A 22645-nucleotide genomic window follows, 5' to 3' on the forward strand; every position below is an offset into this window, starting at 1 on the left:
TTCTATGTCACTTACAAGAGTGGCTTCTCTGATAAAAACCTGACTTCAGAAATTGGTGATGGAAGTGGTTCTAGAGGAACAGAATCTTAAGGAGGGGTTCTCTGAATTGATTCTGTGTTATGTGTACTTGTTACTATGTTGTTGTTGATATTCTGCTCAGAGAGACGTTGATAGTCCACGATAGCACAATAGTTCCTTAAATTATCACCTGTAGACATCTGTACCAAAGCGCCTGCCTAAAAAGAGGCACAAATTTGGTAGGTCAAGCAGTTGCTACCATAGAACATGTTAGAAAAGAATAACTATGATGAGGTGGGTGGTTAGTTGGTTGTTTTCTAGTTGGAGAATTTGGGGAAAGAAGATGTCCGGTCCAAGATTCTAGTTAGAACCAGAGTAATTTTATTATTTACCCTTTAAAAAATTGGAATGGGGACATATGGGCAGATTCTGATAAAGCTGGGGACCTTTTTCTATTTTCTGCCAAGTATCCTTGACTCATAAAAGCAGCTCTTTATGTCCTGTCAGGGGAGTTAGTCTCCTCTTGCCTGAAGACTATGTAATGGGCTTCTCTGATATAATTTCGGAATAATTTCATAATTTTATAAGTTTAGGGAACTACTGATTCTCCTTAGGAACTGCCCTCACCACTTCTCATTGTTTCTAGTCCTATAAACATACTCAAGTAATAACAGTCCCCAGAGTATAAAGTACAAAGTATAACATTTGAGGAGGTGTAATACGCACACAAGGAATTGCAAAAATTTACCAACTTACATCAATAGAAGTCTTGGAAACATGCATAGGAATGCGTCCTAAGGTATCTGATGAGGAGTGTAAGGAATGGGCCTAGACATTGCTACTGGTGAATTCAGACACAAGTCTGTACTTAAAATATTGGCAAAGGTGGCTGGAGGGGCCCTGACAGTTTGCTTGCTTGGTTGACTAAAACCTGCACCCAAAAATGATCTGCATAAAATGAAGATGAGATACTTGCCAGACCTTCCAACAAAGGTATCCAAAGGTTTAGGAAGACTGGAATGCTAGAGTGGTGTAAGACTTGCTCACTCACTCCCTAAATACATCCCCTAGAAAGCCCAGAGGATACTTACTTCACAAGGGGTGTGCAAAATACATTAGTGAAAGGAACTCTGACGTCTTTTGGTGGCTATTCTCCTAGGCCAATTTTGGTGGTGGGAACTGCTGCTATCAGATTGGCTTGCCTGATTTTAATGATGATGATGGAATTCCCGGGCGTCATGGGCCACGTGGTGGCACAAAATTACCAAAGACAAGAAATGTATGAATACTGAAATGACAGGCAGAGCCCAAATCTGTAATAGGAATGGTCTCACTGGCAGAAATCTTTGGGATTAGCTAGATTGTGGATTGTGGTTTCCCTAGAACTGATATAAACAGACAGCCTTCTCAAATTGTACTTAGTTTGTTTAATTAGAAAGCTCTAGGTTTGTGAAACAGAGGACTGACTGAAATCACTGTGATTACCAAATGGAACAGAGGGTTTAACTGAACCAGGACCATGGAACAGAGGGTTTTGTAGCTGGCTACCTCAGGTTAGAAGTACCTCTCCTAGTAATGGTTTCAGAGTCCAGAACAACCTGCCATTGAAATTAAAAAGCAATTGCAGCAGAGAGATATCAGTGATCTGGCAAAACCCCACCCTGGTGGAATAGCTCTTTAATCAGTGGATAAATCATGTCCCAGGTTATGATCTGGGGCTGCATGCTGACCCTGTGAGCTCAGTAATCTCTTGGGTACTATAGACCTTTTGGAGGTCCTGCTAATGTGATCGTGAGGAACGTAAACAGAATAGTGAGCAACATGGAAGATATTAGGTTAAATAGAAGAGACTGTATATAGTCAGACTATATATGACTTCACATTCATTGTGGAGTGGCAGAGTTCCATGACCTGCTGCTTCTGAGGTTTTCAAAACTGCTAGTAAAGGAACATTTTCCAGCTGTAGTCTTGGTGAGGTCCAAATCTACTGAGATTTCCCTATGTCCTGATAAATCTTTGGGTTTCTTTTTCATACCTAATTAAAGCTATTAGTAGAATAATTCATTATTTCTATAACTTCTTTCATATAACTACATGAGTATTGATTTCAAACTCATCAGAGATGTCCTTGAGATTTTTCTCAGTATTGAGTATGTATGAAGGGCCTGATGTCTGATCAGGATTGCTCTGTGATGCTTTGAGGTAATACAAAAGCTATCAAATATGTACTTACCACCAGGCAGAGATTAATCTACAGCAGCGGTTACAGACTGCATGTTTGTGTCCCCCCTAAAATGTATGTTGGAAGCCTAACCTCCAATGGAATTAGGGAGTAATTAGGCCTTTGGGAAGTAATTAGGTTCAGATGAGCTCGTGAGAGTGGAGCCCCCATGATGATGGGATTAGTGTCCTGATAAGAAGAGACTCTAGTCTCTCTCTCTCTCTTTCTCCCTCCCTGCCATGTGAGGATATAGCAAGAAGATGGCCATCTGCAAACCAGGAAAAGTACCCTCTCCAGACACTAAATCCCCTGGCACCTTGATCTTTGATCCCAGCCTCCAGAACTGTAAGAAATAAGTGTTGTCTAAGCCACTCAGTCTTCGTCATAGCAGCCCAAGCTGACTAATACAGCAACACGGGTCCTGCTTTGTTCTTTGAGGCAGCCAAACGCAGGGTGTGCGGGGGAAGGGCGCAGTGTATGCACATGCACATTCATTTGGCCACATGTTTGAGTATTTATTTTAAAAAAACCAATAACTTAAATAAATACATTTAAGACAGGACAGTTGAGTTCCTGGATAGGAAAACTATGTGAAAGATTTTGCTGGAAAACCCAGAGGGCAAACTCACTTTGTTGTGGATTCTATCCAATTAATCAAGGTAGTGATAGACCACACCTCTCATACATTTTCCACATTGCCAGAATATTTTATACCTTAATAATACTGTGCTTAGTGTATATTGGAGTATCATTAAAAATGAGCTCATCATGTAACAGCATGACAGAAAGAAAATAAATCTCCCTTTGCTGCATGTTATTCATCTCTGTCCCATTAAATTTCTCTCCTCAAATTGGCTTTTTAGCTAGCCAGAACATGGCCAGACACTTTCATAATGACACAGTCTACACACACATTTTCTATGAGCCTTTATGCAGCTTATATAAATTCTGTAAGAAGTGTTCCAGTCTCGAAGATTTTTCTTGATATATAAGAACTCTCCTCTCTCTGTATCATCTTGAAGTCTCTCTTTTCTCCACTCTCATAAAATGTGAGAAGAGACTTCTTTCAGAAGGTTATTAAGTTTGTTTTGCAGTCCACTGGTTGGGAACGTGATTTCCTGGTAATTTAATTTTGATGTGTTTCCTAACTTGGGTTTAATTCTATTCATCCCAACAGATACCAGAGTAAAGAAGTACATATTACTATTGTAATATTGTATTTTATTACTAAGAAGTATAATTATTTTAAATAATTTAATATAGAACACTTTCTACTCTGGCAATTTTAATGACTTATATCAGCAGTAGAAATTTCAAAAACAGTTACATGAAACGGAAGTATCACTTGGAAAAGGCAGGCTGCACACTAGAAATTATCCCACAGGGCAGCATTACATTGAGTCGTCTTTCATGGCTCAAGGACTGACCCCAACTGACTCAAAGATTGAATTATCAGAATACTAACATTGGACACACATGGCAGAGGAGACTCCCATTAACCATGTTATAGAGCTGAAATATAAAATCATAATCTCCATGTATTAATTTATAGTGATGAAAATACCTCTATCTTAGGCTGCAATATTCATTTTGACATGGCGTTGATTTTCTTCCTACGTGTAGACATAAAGGGGGCACAGATATTTGCTCAGCGAGATCAGTTCTGTCAAGGCAGTAGTTTTGGATATGATAGGGTGTCTTGGCTTAAGTTTCTCCCTCTTCTGAGCATGCTCATAATGGCACTGCAACATGGGCTACTGCAACGCCCCTTTCCCTATGCTGACCATCCTTTCTTACCTCTCCCCACCACCTCCAGACTCCTAATTCTGATTGACACATCCTTTTGTGATAACTCTGTGATGTCAATCTTGCGCCACTCAATTCCTTGATCTAATAGCCATAGTTTTTAAGTTTTCTTTGCATGTGACCTAGTAAACATTGATTTCTTAGATTCACTTTCAGAAGGTAATCCATTTGTTTTTAAAATATATTTTCAAGTTCTTGGAGACTTCCTCTAAGTAGACTCCAACTACTGATAATCAGCAAAAATAATTTTACATAATTGATTAGAACTTGAAATATGGTAAATGAAAAACAATTCTGAAAAGAGAAACATAATTAGGAATTACAAAGCAGAGTTCATGGCAGAACTCTGAAGAGTCCGTTGAAGAAGCTGAGTTTAAGGCACATGTTAGAAAAAAAACATCTTCATGACTCTTGGAAATAATGTGACTTCCTTTTAAGACCTACACGTTTATTACCAACACTAAACAAAAGACAGAGTATAAAAAGTGAGAGACCCATATAATAAACAATTTTCCCATCCTAGTGTTAATTTATAATGAGAAAAATAATGGCATCTCAGGCTGGAATAATCACTTTGACATGGAATGAACTTACTGTCTATTTTTTCAGCCTAAACTAACCTTATCACATAGAAATCTAATCTGGACAGAGATGTAACATACGTTTTTCGTCGCACTTAAAAACTGTTGGTTGAATTAAAGAATTGAGTTCAAGAATAATGAGTAAACAGGAAGCTAGGTAAGAATTGGGGGAGGAGACTGTGGTGACGCTGTGCGAGGAGAGCTAGCATTGCAAGCGGGGGAAATAACGGGAACAAAGAGAAAAGAAAAGAGGTGTGCTTGGGGCTTGACAGGAAGGGCAGCCTAGTGTTTAGGAGGACAGGCAGTTCCCAGTCGGATAAAATAGCGAATGGGGCCACTAAGGATCGCAATACAACACTCTTTACTTGCCTGTGACCATGATTTCCATTGGAATAATGTTCTTTTTTTTAATGAGTTTTTTTTTTCTTAATTTATTTATTTTTTGGTTGTGTTGGGTCTTCGTTGCTGTGCGCGGGCTTTCTCTAGTTGCGACGAGCAGGGGCTACTCTTCGTTGCGGTGCGTGGGCTTCTCATTGTGGTGGCTTCTCTTGTTGCGGAGCATGGGCTCTAGGTGCTCGGGCTTCAGTAGTTGTGGCACGCGGGCTCACCAGTGCCTGAAGTAAATGTGGGGGTTCAGGACTTAAATAAGAAAACAAATCATGTTTATTTTCACTCGTCTCTAACCAAACTAAAATTTAACATTTTCTTCCATTGCAAATATGGGCAACAAACCACAGGAGTATAAGCAGGATTTCTGACTTTGTCATGAATAGGAATCACAGTCTCATATTACAGTTGTCACAGATAGCTACAAATATCATGTATATTACCACTGTCTTCAGTAGTTATTAGACTTAACTCTAGATCTTATTTAATGGCTAGGGAAACACAAATATTTCTGCATCAAAAATTTTTGTTAGTATAGTAACAACTGCATTTCAATATAATTGGAATGATTTATAGTCCAAAATAATTTATATTATGCATTTAAAAACACTATTCTGTGACGGGATCCATAGGCTTCTTCAGACTGCCAGAGGAGCTCGTGGAACAAAAAACATTAAGAACCCCTACATTAGAATTAGTATTTTGGTTTTAGCGTTCCTCACCCCTTTCTCTATCAAATCAGTTCTCCAGGAGTCTCCAGGTAAACAATACCATCTATTAGCTCTCTCTAGAATTCTTATGTAATTGATATCTAGGACAGTCCCTATTAGTGTACGTGTGGGTAAGATAAAGAATTTTTACGTCACCCTTTCATATTGTTTTCTTTACTCTCTCTTTTGTCCATTTCTCTTCCATTTAAATGAATTCCCTATTTCAGCATATACCTGGAGATGAAGGGGATAACTTCAAGCAGGTAGGGAGATTCAGAAGGGCTTAAATATAAAAGCAGAGCTCCCCACACATGAATGGGAGCTGCTGAAAGGAAGGAAAGGAAAAGAAGGTGATGGGGTAGGAGACAAAGTTGCAGCTGGTAGGAGGAAAGTCCAACCCAGCAGACAGAATCCAGCACTCGGCGTCCAGAAGACAGAGATGTAGGCCACAAATTGGCAAGAGGCTAGCATCAGAGAAGTCCAGGAAAAAGTGAAATGTTTGCTGAAATGTTGCCTGGGGAACATGGCAACAAGATCAATCAAAATATGAATATATACCCTGGCCTGGAAATTTGACTTGCATCAGATGAGTCTGTCAGGATGTGGAAGAGGTTCAGAAAAGGACTATACCTGGTTGGTGGTGGTGTGGTTAGGGCAGGGGATTGAGAGAGGAAAACAGAGCCCAGTCTTATAAGGGTAAGAATACTGGGTTGACTACAAGGAATTTAATTAAGGACATGGTAGAAAAGGGTAATAAAGTGGAAGTTTCTTACACCTGGACACAAGTTGAGCACAGGAAAGCAAGATTGGCTTGACGACGGATTTCTTATTATTGAATCAGATCAACTTAAATAACTAAGGAGAGGAGGGTTCACCAAGCCTATATTGGGACTAAGTCTGCCAGTCAAGGTGACCCGATTTATGCTAATAGAAATGGAGGGCTTTGAAGGCAGAGAACCAGGAAGTTTATGACAACTGGTCAGCTCTCTAAATCGGCTTTACTCTCTGAGATATCTACTCTGTGTGGCATTAGGCTCCCAAAGCATGAAGCGTAATGTGTTATTAAGTCAGATCTCCTTGGATCACAAAGAAAATAATAAGGCAACAGTGATAGAAGAGAAAAAGAAACAATCCAGAGAAAAAATGACTGGGTCACCAGAGGCAAAATGCATGACAGATGCAAATGGCGTTCATCATTTCTCAGCTGGAAAATTCCAACAGCTTCCTCAATTGTCTCCCCATCTTAAGTGCTTCACTACTCAAATGTATCTTATAAACCACTTCCAGGCGACACACTAAAATTCGTCAAGTGTAGACACCGTTTCTCACTTCAGTCTTCTACTAAAAAATACCAACAACACTTTGTCACCTAACAAGACCCTTTCCTTTGCATTCAAATTTCTGTGCAATATGGTTCCAACCCATGTCAATGCTTATTTCCTAGTATTTTTAATATTCAACATCGTTAAAATAAATGATTAAAATATTTATTAATTGAATGCTTCGTTTTTAATATTTCCTTTTTATTTCTGACAAGTGTGCCCTTCTTTGAAGACTTTCTCTACTTCATTTCCATGTGATTCTGGTGGGCTACCAATCAGAAGACAATGGACTTCTGACAAGAGGAGTGCCACATGGCCCAAGTTAGGCCACCCAGAGTTTCCTTCCCAGGAGGCGTGTCCCGAGAATGAAAGGGCAGAGAGGGACCAAAAATGATTGGAACTGCGGCCTGTGAGTAACTGTTGGGTATTTGTGTCTTTATCTTAATGTTCCTCTGATCCTCTATCCTTCCCTAAATTCTTCCACTCAGTTCTTTGAGCTACTCAATATCCTTTCAGGAAATTCCCTTGCACACACACACACACACGCTTCAGTTTAAGAATAGTAGTTTCTATTGCTTGTAACCAAAGACCACTAAATGATGCAGAAATGAGCACAAAAGCATAGGGGAGATTGTTAGGTGTGGAATAGGGCACAGCGCCCCCCGCCCCGCCCCCGCCACTGCCCGGCCCAGAGATGATTGGTGTATGTGGAATTAATTATCAAGCTAAAATGTCATAAAAAGCAATGGGGCTGACATTAAAATTCTAAGATGGGAAATTAAAAGTTCATAGCATATAGTGGAGAGCTAGGAAATAAGGTCATTCACTGGGCTGCCTGGAACACTGTGGGTGAAACTTCTAGGAACTGTTGGCTTTTGCAATAGACCTGGATAAATGAAACTGAGGGAATTGTGAGCTCACATGTTAAAATTTTCACTTTGAGGCATGGACTAAAATCCAGAGTCTTCTTGTCACCATGCCCCAAGCATTTCTTTTTACTGGTTGTCATGGGACTGAGCTTGATGAAAACCAAACTCAGAGTTGGATCATCCAGCTTGTTCCGTTGGATCAGGGCAATTGAGAACGTTGCCACGTATCTTGCATAAATCTTGAGGGAAAAAATGGGATATGAGCTGTTCACCGGTTATATTAGTAAACCTTTGATCCTGAAGAAGCCTGAGCCACCAAAGGGCTTGCCAACATTCCCGGTCTGCCCACCCCCCGCCCCGCCCCACCCAGTGACTGAGGAAGCGGTGTCTCCCACCAGAGAAATAAAATGATTCCTCTGGCGCCAAAGCTCCTTGGTGCTGACCTCGTGTCCCCTTACCCTCCTGATCTCTTACTCCTTTATCCTTTGCTTACTTCATTCACAGCCTCCCTGCTCTGCCTCGGATGTGCAGGGAGCTCCGATCTCAGGGCTTTGCACTCACTGCCCTCGCTGCTGTCTCTGCCTGTAGCTCCCTCCTCCCGATGACAATAGCCGCCTGACTTCTCCCTCACCTCCTTCAGACTTTTGCTGGCTTGAATGTCACCTTCTCCTGGAGGCTTCCTCTGACCACTGTATTCGAAATTGCAGCACTTGCCCAATATTCTATTGCCCTTTGGTATTTTATTTTTCTCTCTTGCACTTACCCCACATCTACTATATATTTTGCTTCTTTGTGTGCTTTGTCCCCAGACACGGCCCCCAGTGAACCCTGCCTCTTGGGATTCACTCCCTTGGGTAGTTCCCCTCCGCTAGAATCTGGGGCGGCTCTGTGACTCATCTGAACCAAGAGAATGTGGCAGAAACGGTGCTAAGCCAGTTCCAGGCTTAAGCCTTAACAGGGAGTGGCAGCTTCCAACTTTGTACTTTGGAGAGCTCTGTGCTGCCCTGTGAAAAGGCTGGTTATTCTGCTGGGCAGACTGTAGAAAGAGACAATGCTGTGTGGAAAGAGTGAGTCCTTGGACTACACGGAGAAACTGAGAGGCTCAGCCCTCCAGTGTCCCACTTGAGTCCGGTTCTCCAGCTATTTCCACTAAGAAGTCAGACATGTGAGAGAGCCATGGTGGACGTCCCAGCCCTTGAAGCTAACATCCCACGGAACAAAAGCACCGTCCAGATGAGTCGTCAGCCCACCAGGAGAGTCAGGAGATGATAAAATCATTGTTGTTTTAAGGCACTGGGTGGTTTGTTATGCGATATGTAACCAAAACATTATTCATTGTGTTCATTGTCTGTGTCCCCAGCAAGAGTGTAAATTCCGTGAAAACAGGGGTTGGGGGGCGGGGCCCATTTTGTCCTTTGCTGCATCCCTGGCACCTATAACTGTGCTGAACTCTTTATAAACATTTCGAATGCAAGGAAGCATAAATTAGTTAATGAATTTAAACTAGACAGAGCCTATGGGATGAAATAGATAATCACAATTTGGAAGGGAAAATGTATTCAAAGAGATTTTTAGGAATTAATCTCTATTAATCAATATAATTGTTATAGAATTAACATTTGTTCAGACAGACTTCAGAGATGCACTTCCTAGGAGAATGGAATCCCACTTTGGATATGGTCAAATTTCTTGATAAGGATGCATTCGCTAGAAAGTCTGAATTCAGTTTTCCAGCACTGGTTAAGTTGCCTAACTTAATTAATACAAACCTAAACCAGACGCTGCCAATAGAAAACTACATTAGATGGCCAAATATTGTTTAGCTTAACACAGAGGGAGGGAATTCAGAGATTCCAGAAATTCTTGATCAGAGCAGTTATACACAACTTGCCCACCTTCCTCCTGACCACATCCCAGAATAGATCACTAATAACTCTCCCTTCCTCCTTGCCAAGAGATAGCAGGTTGGCATATCTCTAAATAAATTGGTAAAAAGTTTAATTATTACCTTAAAAGCATACAAGTTTGGACTTAGGAGTCTAAAACTTATATCATTTATTGCAAACATGTCAATCTGTTGGTCATTTATAATAACTGAGGTATTCATGTAATTCTCCAAGAATCTCAGAAACTGAGGTACTTGAAGATTTCTTTCTCCTATATTTGATGGATCTGACAATCAAAAGAGAGAGGGAAAAATGATTCTCTGTGACTAGTGTATTTTATGTAACATTTGTATCTCCACTAAGAGCAAGTTGAGTATATGGACTCAATCACTATATCTGTATACACTGTAAGGCATCCCTCCATTCCCAGGAGTTTAGGGATATGATGTCAGGATTTTCCATGCTGTCATTCTCTAATGTAAATTATATGGCTTCCATGCACGTTTCCAAAGAACGAAAGAAAACATGTGGCAATAACCTAGATATATAAACTCCTTAGCCAACACCATGAATAACTTAATATAGTAGTTGTAATGGATATATACATAAATATATCAAAAAATGTTCTGCTGGTTAAGGTTTTGTCCTTTAAAAAAATTACATTACAGAAATTAGACATTGAAAGCTAACTGTTCTTTATTTCTCTTTTTAAATCCAAAAAAGAAACACATGTCAGTTTGCATTCCTTTGTGTTGAAATATTCTTGAATTACATGATTTTACTTGTGACCCAAACAGGGCTGAACATTTACTTTACTTTTGGTGCCTTATTTGGAAAATTGAAAGATTGGGAAGATGAGAAACAGTGTGGGAGGGAGTAGATTTCTAAGATCATGGTATGTTTTTCTCTGATTAAAATGTTCCATATCTTTTATTTCTAGGGGAATTAGAGTCCACATAAGTTTGAGGTAGGTATTACTTGTTGAATGCTCAGAATAACATTATGCACCTTACCCCTTGTGTAAATATATTCCAAGACTCTATATCTTCTTTGAAAAGTAGTTTGAAAATGCATCTATTTGACAAACCTGGAGCAGTTACTGTCTGCTGCTTAAATTTCCAGATACAAGGGAAAAAGTGTCCTCTGGCAGCCCAGATTGAATAGGGGAATATAGGAGAAAAACATGGTAAAATAGGGAAAAACATGAAGAGAATTTTTGTAACTCAGAAATAAACTTGTAGACAGTGAAGAGCCTGTTTTACTCCAAAGGAGAATCTAAAATTTGGATTTACATGAGAGGGGTTGGGACATTATTCTCTGAGCTCTCCCTTTCTGATTGATTCCACTTTTAAAAGCTTAAGGGTTTCAACTAATTAAATTAAAAGCAAGCCAGAAAAAAAAAAGAGAGAGAGATTGAATGCTTTGATATTCCACATCCAAGGATGCTGATCTGCCTTATTATTTTGGGGAGAAGATTAATGTGAAGAAAGCCCTTTGCTTCACTCTATTAGAAAATCCCATGACTAAATGTTGATAAAATTTGAATTTTTATGTTTGAGAACTATTTTAAAATAATTCAGTTTGTGAAAGACAGTATTTTATATTGCCTCATCCAGTGAATCCTAAGGCATATTTACCTTTGTTTTTCATTTAAAGAAGTTGTGAAACAAGACTTTCAGAAATATGGAACTAAGTATTACATATTATGGAAGGAAGTATGTATCTCTTATTCCTAAAGAAATATCTGTTTTATCAATGGGTAAAGGACTGTAACTTTTCTTTCCTCAGATAAGGCTTCTTATGGTCAAGGACCCACAAATGAAATTTTTAGTTGTTTTTTTTTTTTATATACTCACACAGTTTAGTAGAATTTGATAACTATTCAGAGCATTCATTAAATTCTATTTGGAGTTCTGCTCCTACAAAGTTAACAAGACATTATGATGTCACTCTAGGAATATAGTGTGATAGGATTCATACAATCAGGATAAATTAGAAAGTCTACCCGAGTCCAGGTGTGGAGGCTACAGTCACTGAATTGAATAAGGACATGTCTGGTAACTGAAGGATTGTTCTTGATGATTGGAAGGAAACCTTGTCTTCAGTCTAAGGTTGTTTAAGGAAACACAGCTGATTTGTTTCCATTTCCTTTTCCTTCCTCCAGGGTTAAAGAACACTAGGGTAAATAAGTTCATAAAACTCAGATCGACTGGGCGGAGAGAGTTGGTGGAACACTCTATGAAATACTGAAGATGGTCTTTTTTTTCCTATTTGTGAGAGTCAGTGATTTTTGGAGTCTATCCTTTGTATTTATATTTTCAAGACTTCAGTGAGATTTAGCAAGATGTTTAAAGCTGGGGCTGGGGTAGAATAATTCTTGAGAATTTAAGTTTAATTTCATACCCTATGCAGTGGAGATTAGCATTCCAAGCCTTGCTTTCACAGAGGATCAGGGAGTTATTATGTGACGTGTTAGGGATCATCCTCCACACAGCAGAGAACCCCTGGCTTCCTGCCATGTCCTGAAAAAAGGGGGAATGCCACGGTTATTTACAGTACCATTTTTTCCTTTGGGAGGTTTTGTTCTAGTTCACCTCAGCTCATTACTGATTCATGGGCTGCTGTTTTGGCTGAATGATGATGGAGGAGCAATATTAGGTGAGAGGCTGACAAAATGTGCTGTAGGCTTTCCCACCATCCCTGTCCTTATAGGGTCTTTGCTGTCAAAAAAATCCCAGTCAAGATAATGCCTTCCTTTCACCTCCTCCATCCATCCCCATGAGTACTTTTCTCCTATTAAGGTTCACTTGTAAGAGAACTGCATTTGCACTTTACAAGGTACTCTGCTTTTATTAAGCACCGGTCTATAAACTGTTCCATGTATGTGCCCAGAAGCCCATCCCTTTTTCTGCTCCCCACTGGCAGTTGGCTTTGACTTAGTGGGGAGATATGGACCCTTCCAACATGCCTAGCTCAAGCATGGAGTCTTTCACCAGATGGCAAAAATACTACAGCTTTGAAGACACTTCGGCTGCATCATTAGACCAGTTTGTAATTATTTTATGGTTAGCCCAAGGTATTGAAACCATCATCTCTGAAAGTGGACTTACAGTTATCTTGGTAGATAAGTGTTTGTTCATTGAGTCTTATCGCTTTAAAATTAGAGGCGACTTTTTCAAGAGAAATACTTTGAGGCTAATCCCAGCTGACTTCTGAGAGGTTATTTCTCTGAATAATGGAAACACAGACTTATAATATTTACTTAAAAACTGTGTTCAGAGCTCAGCAGATAAGGGAGTTAGTTGTACAGACAGTCCGTGGCACTTACATAGTAGATAATACAGTAAGAATTATTGGCTTATAGAAACCAAGTACAGGCTACCATTTTGCCTGGTGTTACTGATTTGGACTCTGCAAGCCCAAACTTATTCAATAGAAGAAGAGCATTTTTCTGTTCTTCCAAACACTAGACTACTTTGGAACTTTTGTTTCATTCAGTAGCACCAGTCTAACCTACTATATACTGATAGAAAGTTAGAATGTATATATAGTTACAGAGCTACATCTACAGCTACATCTATATAACATTTGTGCCCAAGAGTGATTTAATTAGCTTGTATGATCAATTCTCACTGCTAACAGGTCGGATGGGTGAGTGTAGGTGACAAAGGGAGAAGGGTTACAATATCAAATTATTGCACACAAAAGCATCTTTTTTTCAGCATCACCTTGATTTATTTTCCTAGTCTTTTTTTTTTCCTCAGATGGAAAAATAATTTCATCAAGAAAACAAATATTTCTGCCAAAGCAAAATAATTTCATGTTTTAATGCTTTTCTTTTTAAACAAGTCAACATTGAACTAGGACATGCTCTGACCCTGCTCCCCTCATTTTGCTGACTAAATTTTTTTTTAAATCCATTGGCAGAAAAAAAGATATTTTCCTCATATAGGATGATCATATTTTATTGCTGCTTTGTTTAGTAGACATTTTTCTCAATTGGGAAAAAAAAGTCTAGGTGAAAAAATTACCTAACAAGAGAAGTAGTTTACATGGTCATAACATTGAAATTGCTGCCAAAAGAAAAAAAAATGTAAAAAAAGATTTAAAATGTAAAATATCACATAACTTCAAAAAACTTACCTCAGTTTTCTATCACTTATCATGTACTATAAGTCAACCTTCTAGATAGGATTATAGTCCTTTATTATAAGCCCTAGTTGTACTATGGTATACATTTTAAAAAAAGCTACTACAAAATTTTTCTTTTCTTTTTGTTTCTGCCTATTGTGTACTTAAGCTATAGATAATTTTTGAATAAAAAGCCTACGGTAGATATAAATGCAATAGTTAACTGATCCTGTTTGCTGATGTCCTTTTCATGGTCCACGGAAGGTGGCGTCTTTTAGTCCAGCATCTTCTCCTGTTTCTTGCCTTCCTTTTTCTTCTTCTTAGATTCTGCTGTGATTAAAAATAAAAGAAAGAGAAGAAAAAGCATTGCATTAGTAAGCTATGAGGGAGGGAGCCACTTGTCTTGTAAATGGCCAGGAATGAAATGATTAGATACATAGAAAAAGTACGTGTGTGTATGTGTGTGTGTGTGTGTGTGTGTGTGTGTGTGTGTGTGTGTGTGTGTGCGCGCTTTTGTGCTTTTGCCAGGAGAATGCCTATGAGCATAGGCAGGAGTAATACAGCTTACCTCCCTGTGTGAACACATATAAATGCCTGTTATCTTACTGGTTGCCCCCATTTGATAAAGAACATACTGTCTGGGGTTCCTACTTAGAAAATACAAACACAGCCAGCATCTCTGAGAGAATAAGCCAGGTCACTGCTCAATGGAGAGCTACAAATGATTTCTTAGCCCCTCACTTCCCACATTCCCTTTCCATGGAGAGTTGATAAGCATTCTTTACTGACAAACATTTTCAAAGTGCTTCCACTCCTGATTTGCCCTCTGTTTATACATTTAGCCAGCTATTCATATACGAAGGACCACCTTTGAACCCACCAAACATGGAGCTTTGACACTACAGAGACTCCTAGCCTTGGATGAAGCAAGTGGAATGTACCAACCTGGACTAAACCAGGTGAGTAAAACTATGAGGATTTAAATCAAAAGACTTTATCATTTGCCATTCAGTCATCTGCCATCTCCCTTTTCCTAAGCACAGGAGAATACAGTATAGAATAGGACATGTCAGCTTTGGCTCCAAAGATAAGAATGGTCAGCATCACCAGGCTAGCGAGCGAAAGGATATTGCTAAATGTTGCTAAAATACTTCCTCCGTTTGGTCCACAATAGTGGCAGAAATGTATGGATTTGGGGCTGGAGCCAGACTGCTGGAGTTTAAATTCTGGCTCCATCACTAGTTACTATAAGACTCTGAGAAAGTTAATTTGTGTATCTGTGTCTCAGGTTCCTCACTTGTGAACGGGCATATGAATAGTACCACTTCGTAGGGTTCATATCCAAATTCAATGAGTTGTATAAAATCCACTGAGAACAGAACATGGCACAATGACATGTGCAAATAAAGGTAAGCAGTCATCATTAGTGTGATAATAGACTAAGAACAGGAGGTAATTTCTCTGTAAGATTAATACTCTTTGTCATCACCGAGACATGTGCACTGAGCAGGTTATTGAATGTGCTAAGCAACAGAGGAATATCAGGACGCAAACAGTGGCCAGTAGGGATTAGGGCTTTGTTCATCAGATCATAGGGCATGTGTCCAAGAGGGTCATAAGGCTTATGATGAGAGGGGACATGACACCAACCACAAATGGTGTACAAAACCCAGCTTATACTTAAATAGAGCTTGAGCTTTTTCCATTCTTACCAGCTCTTCAGATAAGTTCCAAAGTCCATCATATATTAGATGAAGTAGTATTTCTGTACAAAGTAACTGTCCTAAACTTCATTTACTCAAGCTTCAAGGGTGCAACATACACAACTAGGTCAGGAGTTGCTAAACTTTTGCTAAATTGCTGCTCACAAGCATTCATTTTGTTCATGTGTATCCTCACATTTTCCCCTCTCCATACTGAAGTAACAATTTTTTATTCTTTCTATTTTTACTTGTCATCATAAAAGTCTCCCTTTTTTTAACCTATTAAAGGTGAGATGACCAGAACCTCCAAGTTTAAAGATAGCTCTAAGGTCAAAGAAGGTTTTCTCTTCAATTTCTGGACAAATAATGTCTGAACATTTAGTAATTCCCACTCTTTGGTTGACATTTGAAGTAACAGCTGTATATTAAAATGGCATCCTCAGGGAATAATCTAAGATGACAACTGAAATATAACTTTGATTTCCCTTGTCTGATTTTCTCCAGATCCCTTACTGGGGAAGCCTCAGTAATTTATAATCCTCTAGCTCTCCAGTAGAGTGGATGTTTGGGGCAATAATTTGCATATTTTGGCTAGCATGTCCCTATTTCATATGTAAGTAAATGGATCCCATACCAATCAGGTGTTTGTAAAATTTTATTTCATAACACTTAAAGTTATTCTGAATATTGAACACTATTTGATCTGACTAATGTAGGTTGTTCATTTCAGGGAACACTTTGGGAATGGGAATCTCTCCTCAGTTCTCCTTGGTAAAGGCAAGAGCATATCCTCTCTCTGTTACCTGAGCCTGACATTTATTTTATATTCATCGATTAACAACTTGCTAAATACCAAGAAATCAACCAGTTGCCATATAATCTGCATAATATCAAACAATTTATTTTTTTGATGCAACTGACAAGTCATCATGGCATTCCTTTGACACACTACACACCTTAAGTCCACTCTGGGTTCAATATAAATAGAAAAATGAGGAGTCCCAGTAAAAGGTAGTGGAAAGAAGGAAGTTTGTATTTGCATAAGGTCAATTTGATTTCTCACATTGTGACTTTTACGTACATTTTACTGACAAACAAAATGAGCTTTGTCACTACTTGTCTCTGTGGTCTAAAAAACTTGTGAATATCCTCTCAAGCTTTATCCTGTCTACATGAGGGTTTTTAAATAGTATCATGGAATCTATGATCAACAAAGAACTTAGGGCTTCCCTGGCGGCGCAGTGGTTGAGAGTCCGCCTGCCGATGCAGGGGACACGGGTTCGTGCCCCGGTCCGGGAAGATCCCACATGCCGCGGAGCGGCTGGGCCGGTGAGCCATGGCCGCTGGGCCTGCGCGTCCGGAACCTGTGCTCCGCAATGGGAGAGGCCACAACAGTGAGAGGCCCGCGTACCGCAATTAAAAAAAAAAAAAAAAGTAATACCAGCTTATATAGAAAATAAAGAAACATATGGTAAAGAAATTACCCATGGTTTCACAATATAGAGATAACACTTTTAGCAACAGGTTCTATTTATGTTTCCTTTCTATAAATATATGTAATATATAGTTTAAACTAGGAACATACTGACAGTTGATAAAGTATATTATACTAAAAGTTCTGCTGTATTCGTTTTCATGCCACTGCATATACTTTGAAACATGACCAAGTAGTATTCCTTTATGACATGCCCACCCTTATTTTTTGTAACCTTTCTTCTTTTGCTGCTCAGTTGGCGTGTCCCCACTTTCTGTTATTATGAATAATGGTGCAATGTGTGCTTTTACAGACAAATCATTGTATGTTAAAATTCTGCCTTAGTATAAATTATTAGAAGAGGATCTACTTGATCAAAGGGCAGAATGTTTTTAAAGCTCTAGGTATATACTGGCATATTTCTTTCTTGAAAGGAAGTACCAGTTTAAATTTTTATCAGCAACCTATATGAGTCGATCACAGCAAACTCGTTCTCAAAAGGCAAATAATCAAACAGGATGCATCATCTCTTTTCCATCTATTCACAGGCCCTTTCAGAAATAGGATTGCCATGTGGATGGTACAAGTAAACACCCACTCCCATATCCAATATTAGGGAAATATGGAAGAAATAAGGTTGTGAGTGAGCATTGAAAGACATCAGTTTAAAGATTTTTTTGAACACCCTGAGAGGAAATGTTATTCTATGAAGCAGAAGAGTTGAAAATTCTGGGATAAGCTAATCTCATTTTCTGAGGAGAATGTCTTGGTTTGATTTCTTTCTTTCACATGACCTATGGGGTAGACAGAAAACATAAAAAGAAAATGAAGAGATGAAAAGATTTGAGGGGCGCTTGAATTTTAACTGAGTCGACCTCTCTTTGCCACTGATTCAAATAAAATGGCTTTGGGTCATTAAATCGATGGGAGGAACTATTGATTAGACTAGGAAAAAAAGATCTGTACCTTCTAAGAGGTAGAATTCCTATATGAGGAAGCTATGAACACGCAGAAACGGACACTGAAGATTCAGAGGTCAAGATTAGCAGCAGACAGGGACAGCGGGAGGCGCGCCGTGGAAAGCCCTAGAGCTGACCTGCGGCGACTCAGCCAATAAATCACGAAAACTGAGCGAAGGAAAGGGATCCGATTACTGACAAACAGTAACATCGCAATGTAAGTCAGTCCAAAATCTGGAGACCACCAACACCCTTTTAATGCTTCATGAACCTATTTAAAGGAACGCACCTGTATTTAAGAATTAGCTGCCTAGTCACCTGGAAATATCTGATTCCTTGCGCCATGCCAGCTGTGTCTCAGAACTGACAACGAGGCTTGCTGACTTGTAAGTGCACAGCTCAGTGGCCCACCAGGGGCCCAGGCACTAGACGGCTTGGCTTCCCGGCGCGGCGCCATTCATTAAACTTCCCGGTACTAAGTGGCACGATACAGGAAGAACTTTCTAGATATTTAAAAATCAAAAGCATAATCTCTTAGATTTTTGTTCTTAAGATATTATTCTCGGATATGGTTCGGTCCAGCATCTGTGTCATGATTTGTTGTTTCCTCTTCGATTTCTTGTTCTGTAATGTCACTCGCTTCATTTCCTCTTTTAGGGACCCGATGCATTTACTTCTGGGATTAGGTATGGAATACATACCTACCTCTATACATACATATCCACCTGCATGCGGCTGCTACTCAGTGCTGCCCACGTGCTGACAGCTGTTCCTTCCCTCACTGCCCACCTTCCTTTCTGCTCATCAATTCTACTTCATAACAATACCTACAACTCCCTCCCAATTATCTGCCCTTCTACACATGTTTGCTTTCTGACATCAAGTAGATGTGCATAAAAAATAGTATACATCTGTGCCTAGACACAAACAAAATATGTCTGGACTCTGAGGAACCTCTGTTCTGCCCCCATTTACTTGGAGAGGTGACTCGGCACTTAACTGCACAGCCTCCAAACAGCAAGTTCAGCCATGAGAACGGCAGTGAGTTAATGTGGACCTAACGGAAGATTTCGTGGAGGTGAGGAAATTATTCCGTCAACCACCCAAAGCAAGCTTAGTAAAAGTCCCTAAGCATGTCAGTTATTTTCCAAAGCAACTCTCGCTGGATCAGTAGATGAAGCCCTTCTCCCTTCACCCAGAGACTCCTCTTTTCAGCCTCTTTCCCTCTTGTCTCTCCGTTTCCTTTTCTTTGAAGGGAAACGTTGGGATAACTATTGGCTTCTCCAACCCATCTAGGAAGGAATCATCTCTAGGACGTGCTTCCTTTATACAGTAAACATGAGTGTGATGGGGTTACTCCCTGATCTGACCTATGTGCATGTGTGTACCAGGTAGAGAGTCACCAAGTCAAACCCCTCTTTTGAGCTCAGCACATTCACATTGTCCTTATGTATCAGCTACACCTATTCATGTGTTTGAAAATGTAAAAACAACGGAACATTTTTGTGGATTTTTCCTCTGAATTCACAAGAGAGAAGATCAGTGAAGAAAGGAATCAGAGTTGCTTCATCTGTACATCCTTTAATCCAGGGCTTTCTCACTTGTAGATAGTTACAGAAGGAAAACAAAAAGCTCTGTGCGTGTGTGTGTATGTATGCGCACACGCATGTGTGTGTGTGTGTTTGCATTCGCTTTCGGCTGCTAAATTTTGTCTTTTTCAGCTTTGGCCAAAAAAAAAGGTTTTTAAGTGCTAAATAACATTGAAGAGAGGCAAATATAGCTAAAGCGAGTGAAACTCTTCAAACAATGTGTGATTTTACATAGGTAGCTTTGGGAATGTAGGTTATGATTATGCCCGTATATTTGCGGGTACAATAGCACGCAAATCTGATACCCGTGTTAGAGACTCGGGGTATGTATGTGCTGTCATGCTTGGTGATACTGCTGGCCCTAACTCCGTCCCACGCCTCCCAGCTACTTTGCAGAACTCTAGAAGCTAGAATAGAGTGATATAATTAAATCCACGTCTCTCTCTCCCTCCCTCCCTCTCTCTCTCTCTCTCTCTCTCCCTCCCTCTCTCTCTCTCTCTCTCTCTCTCCCCCCCTCCCTCTCTCTCTCTCTCTCTCTTTCTCTCTCTCACACACACACACACACACACACACACACACACAGCCTTAGATGGGGGAATGAATGTGTAGGTTTCTTCTGTTCAGCAAAGCATCTGCCCCTTCTTCAGTCCTAGGCCACTCTCAACACCTTACACTTCTTGACAGTGACTTCCCCACACACAGATTAACTGCCTTCTTCTACATCAGAAGCAGAAAAGAAGACCGCTTATTTCTAATATGATATTTAAATGTTTAAAAGCTTGTTTCTGCAATAATGAAGGCATAGGTAGAAAATTTACCTTATTATACAAATATTAAAATTTATATTGTAGCCCAAGTCAGAAATGAAATGTATCATTATAAACAATAAGTAATTCCCACTTAGCACATCGTTATTTTTCTATTACCATATCTGATGTTTAATATTATATAACTGGTGTTACTGGAAACTCAAATTATGATTTATGAAAAAGGGGAAAAGCTTGAACTCTAGAATATTTAAAAGCTCGGTAAGTACAGCTCAATAAATCATTTTTTATTCACTCTCAAATGAAATTTTTTGGTATGTGTATATATATATATATATAAAAGAATCAGTTTTATATATATATTATATATATATTTTATATATTTATATATATTTATTTATATATTTATATAAATTATATTTCTATAATTATATTTATATATTTATAATATATAAATATATTATATTTATATATATATTATATATTATATTTATATATATAATTATATTATATGTTATATTATAAATATATATAATATATATTTATATATATATTTAAATTATATATTTATATAAATTATATTATATATTTTATATATTTATATTTTATATATTTATATTATAAATATAAATTATATTATATATTTTATATATTTATTTATATATATTTATATATATATATGAATCAGTCATTATGGGCTGAATTATGTCCCCCTCAAAAATTCATGTTAAATTCCTAACCCCGATACCTCAGAGTGTGAACATATTTGGAGACAAGGGTCTTTACAGAGGTAATTCAGTTAAAATGAGGTCATTGGAGTGGGCCCTAAGGAAATTTGGACACAGATATGCACAGAGGGAAAACGATGTGAAGGCACAGGGAGAGGACAGCCATCTATGAACCAAGAAAAGAGGCCTGGAATAGACCCTTCCCTCATGGCGTTCAGATGGAACCAACCCTCCTGAAACCTTGATCTCAGACTTCTAGCCTCCAGAACTGTGAAAAAATTAATTTCTGTTGTTTACGGTACTTTGTTACAGCAGTGAACTAGACTTCACACTAGTTTTCATTTTTGTATATCCTTCGGATCACCCTCATTAGCTGTAGAGATGCAAAATATACGTGTTTATTCTTATGTTTTAAAAAAATCGGTTCCCCACATTTTAAATAACATCATTTGAATATGTGACTTTGGCACTGCACAATCTAGGACTTGATGCTCATTAATGGTTTCACAATGCTCTCTGCATTAATCCACTCACCCGTCTCCACCCTTGGCCTGCAGATTTCCAGCAGGTGAGCTACGTTTCCCCATTACTTGATTCCTTCCACCCCCATCCACCCAACGCCCTGTCTACAGCAGCAGCAGCGGTTAGATCTGAGGAGATTCCTGTCGACTTCTCTACATTTTTTTAGACAGCAGCCTTCACAGCAGCTTAATTTATTACTCTTGTGCATCTGGGCAAAGACCTGAAAATAAAGTTGTCCTGTTTTCTGTGGAATGAAAATAATTCCTGCAATTATTTTTGCCTTGCGAAAGCGAGTGCTGTGAACGCGTGAGCCTGCGGCAAAGAGCTCTGGGCCTTGCCCCCTGTGTGACCCAGAAGGAGGACACCAGAAAAATGTTTACCTGCTTCCTGCTCTCTGGATTTCTGATGAGCTCTCTACAGATACTGTTCTTTCCTCCTGAAAAAGTCTTCTTTTCTCTTCCCTGTCTGTGCGCTGAGCAACAGCCAGCCCGCTTTGATTTCCCTGTAGGTTCCTGAAGGCTTTGCATCAGGACCGAGCTGGCTGGAGTCACGGAGAGCGTGCAGAGTTATCTCTGCTAGCAGCACTTGTCACCAGGACACCGGCGCCATGGATCCTGGGGAAGCACCAGCATCTCTACGAATCTCACAGTGGAGAGAAGGTAGCCCTGAATCCAGCCCTGGGTCAAGCCTTGGAGGCCACTGAGTGTAACAGGGTGCATTGCACTGCTGTGTCTTCCTCTGGAGGAACTCAACCCCTTTAGAGGACCCCAGCTTGAGAATTGCAGCACTAAAAGTTATCATTTGCTCCCATCCAATCATTACACAAAGACAAAGCTTGAGTCAAAAATTATCTGACATGACTCAATCGTAAATGACCCCAAACACGCTTATACCGATGTTTTAGAATTATCGTTAAAACAGAAACCAAAACTATTCATTTATTTTACAATACCCAAAGAGATCCCATAGGAG

General features: G+C 39.3%; 1 protein-coding gene across 3 annotated transcripts in view; it reads right to left on the minus strand.

Moving 5' to 3' along the window:
- Positions 1-13512: 13512 nt before the first annotated feature.
- Positions 13513-22645, minus strand: part of PTN (pleiotrophin) — a 96882-nt gene continuing 87749 nt past the window's right edge. For 2 of the 3 annotated variants that reach the window (XM_067747115.1, XM_067747116.1), the window contains exon 5: positions 13513-14261. In XM_067747115.1, coding sequence (XP_067603216.1) covers positions 14206-14261 — 56 coding nt within the window. In that variant the 3' untranslated portion in view covers positions 13513-14205. The remainder of the gene's footprint in view (positions 14262-22645) is intronic. The other variant, XM_067747117.1, reaches the window with a different exon arrangement.

Source organism: Pseudorca crassidens, chromosome 8, assembly GCF_039906515.1.
Source record: "Pseudorca crassidens isolate mPseCra1 chromosome 8, mPseCra1.hap1, whole genome shotgun sequence".
In the NCBI taxonomy this organism is placed as follows: Eukaryota; Metazoa; Chordata; class Mammalia; order Artiodactyla; family Delphinidae; genus Pseudorca; species Pseudorca crassidens.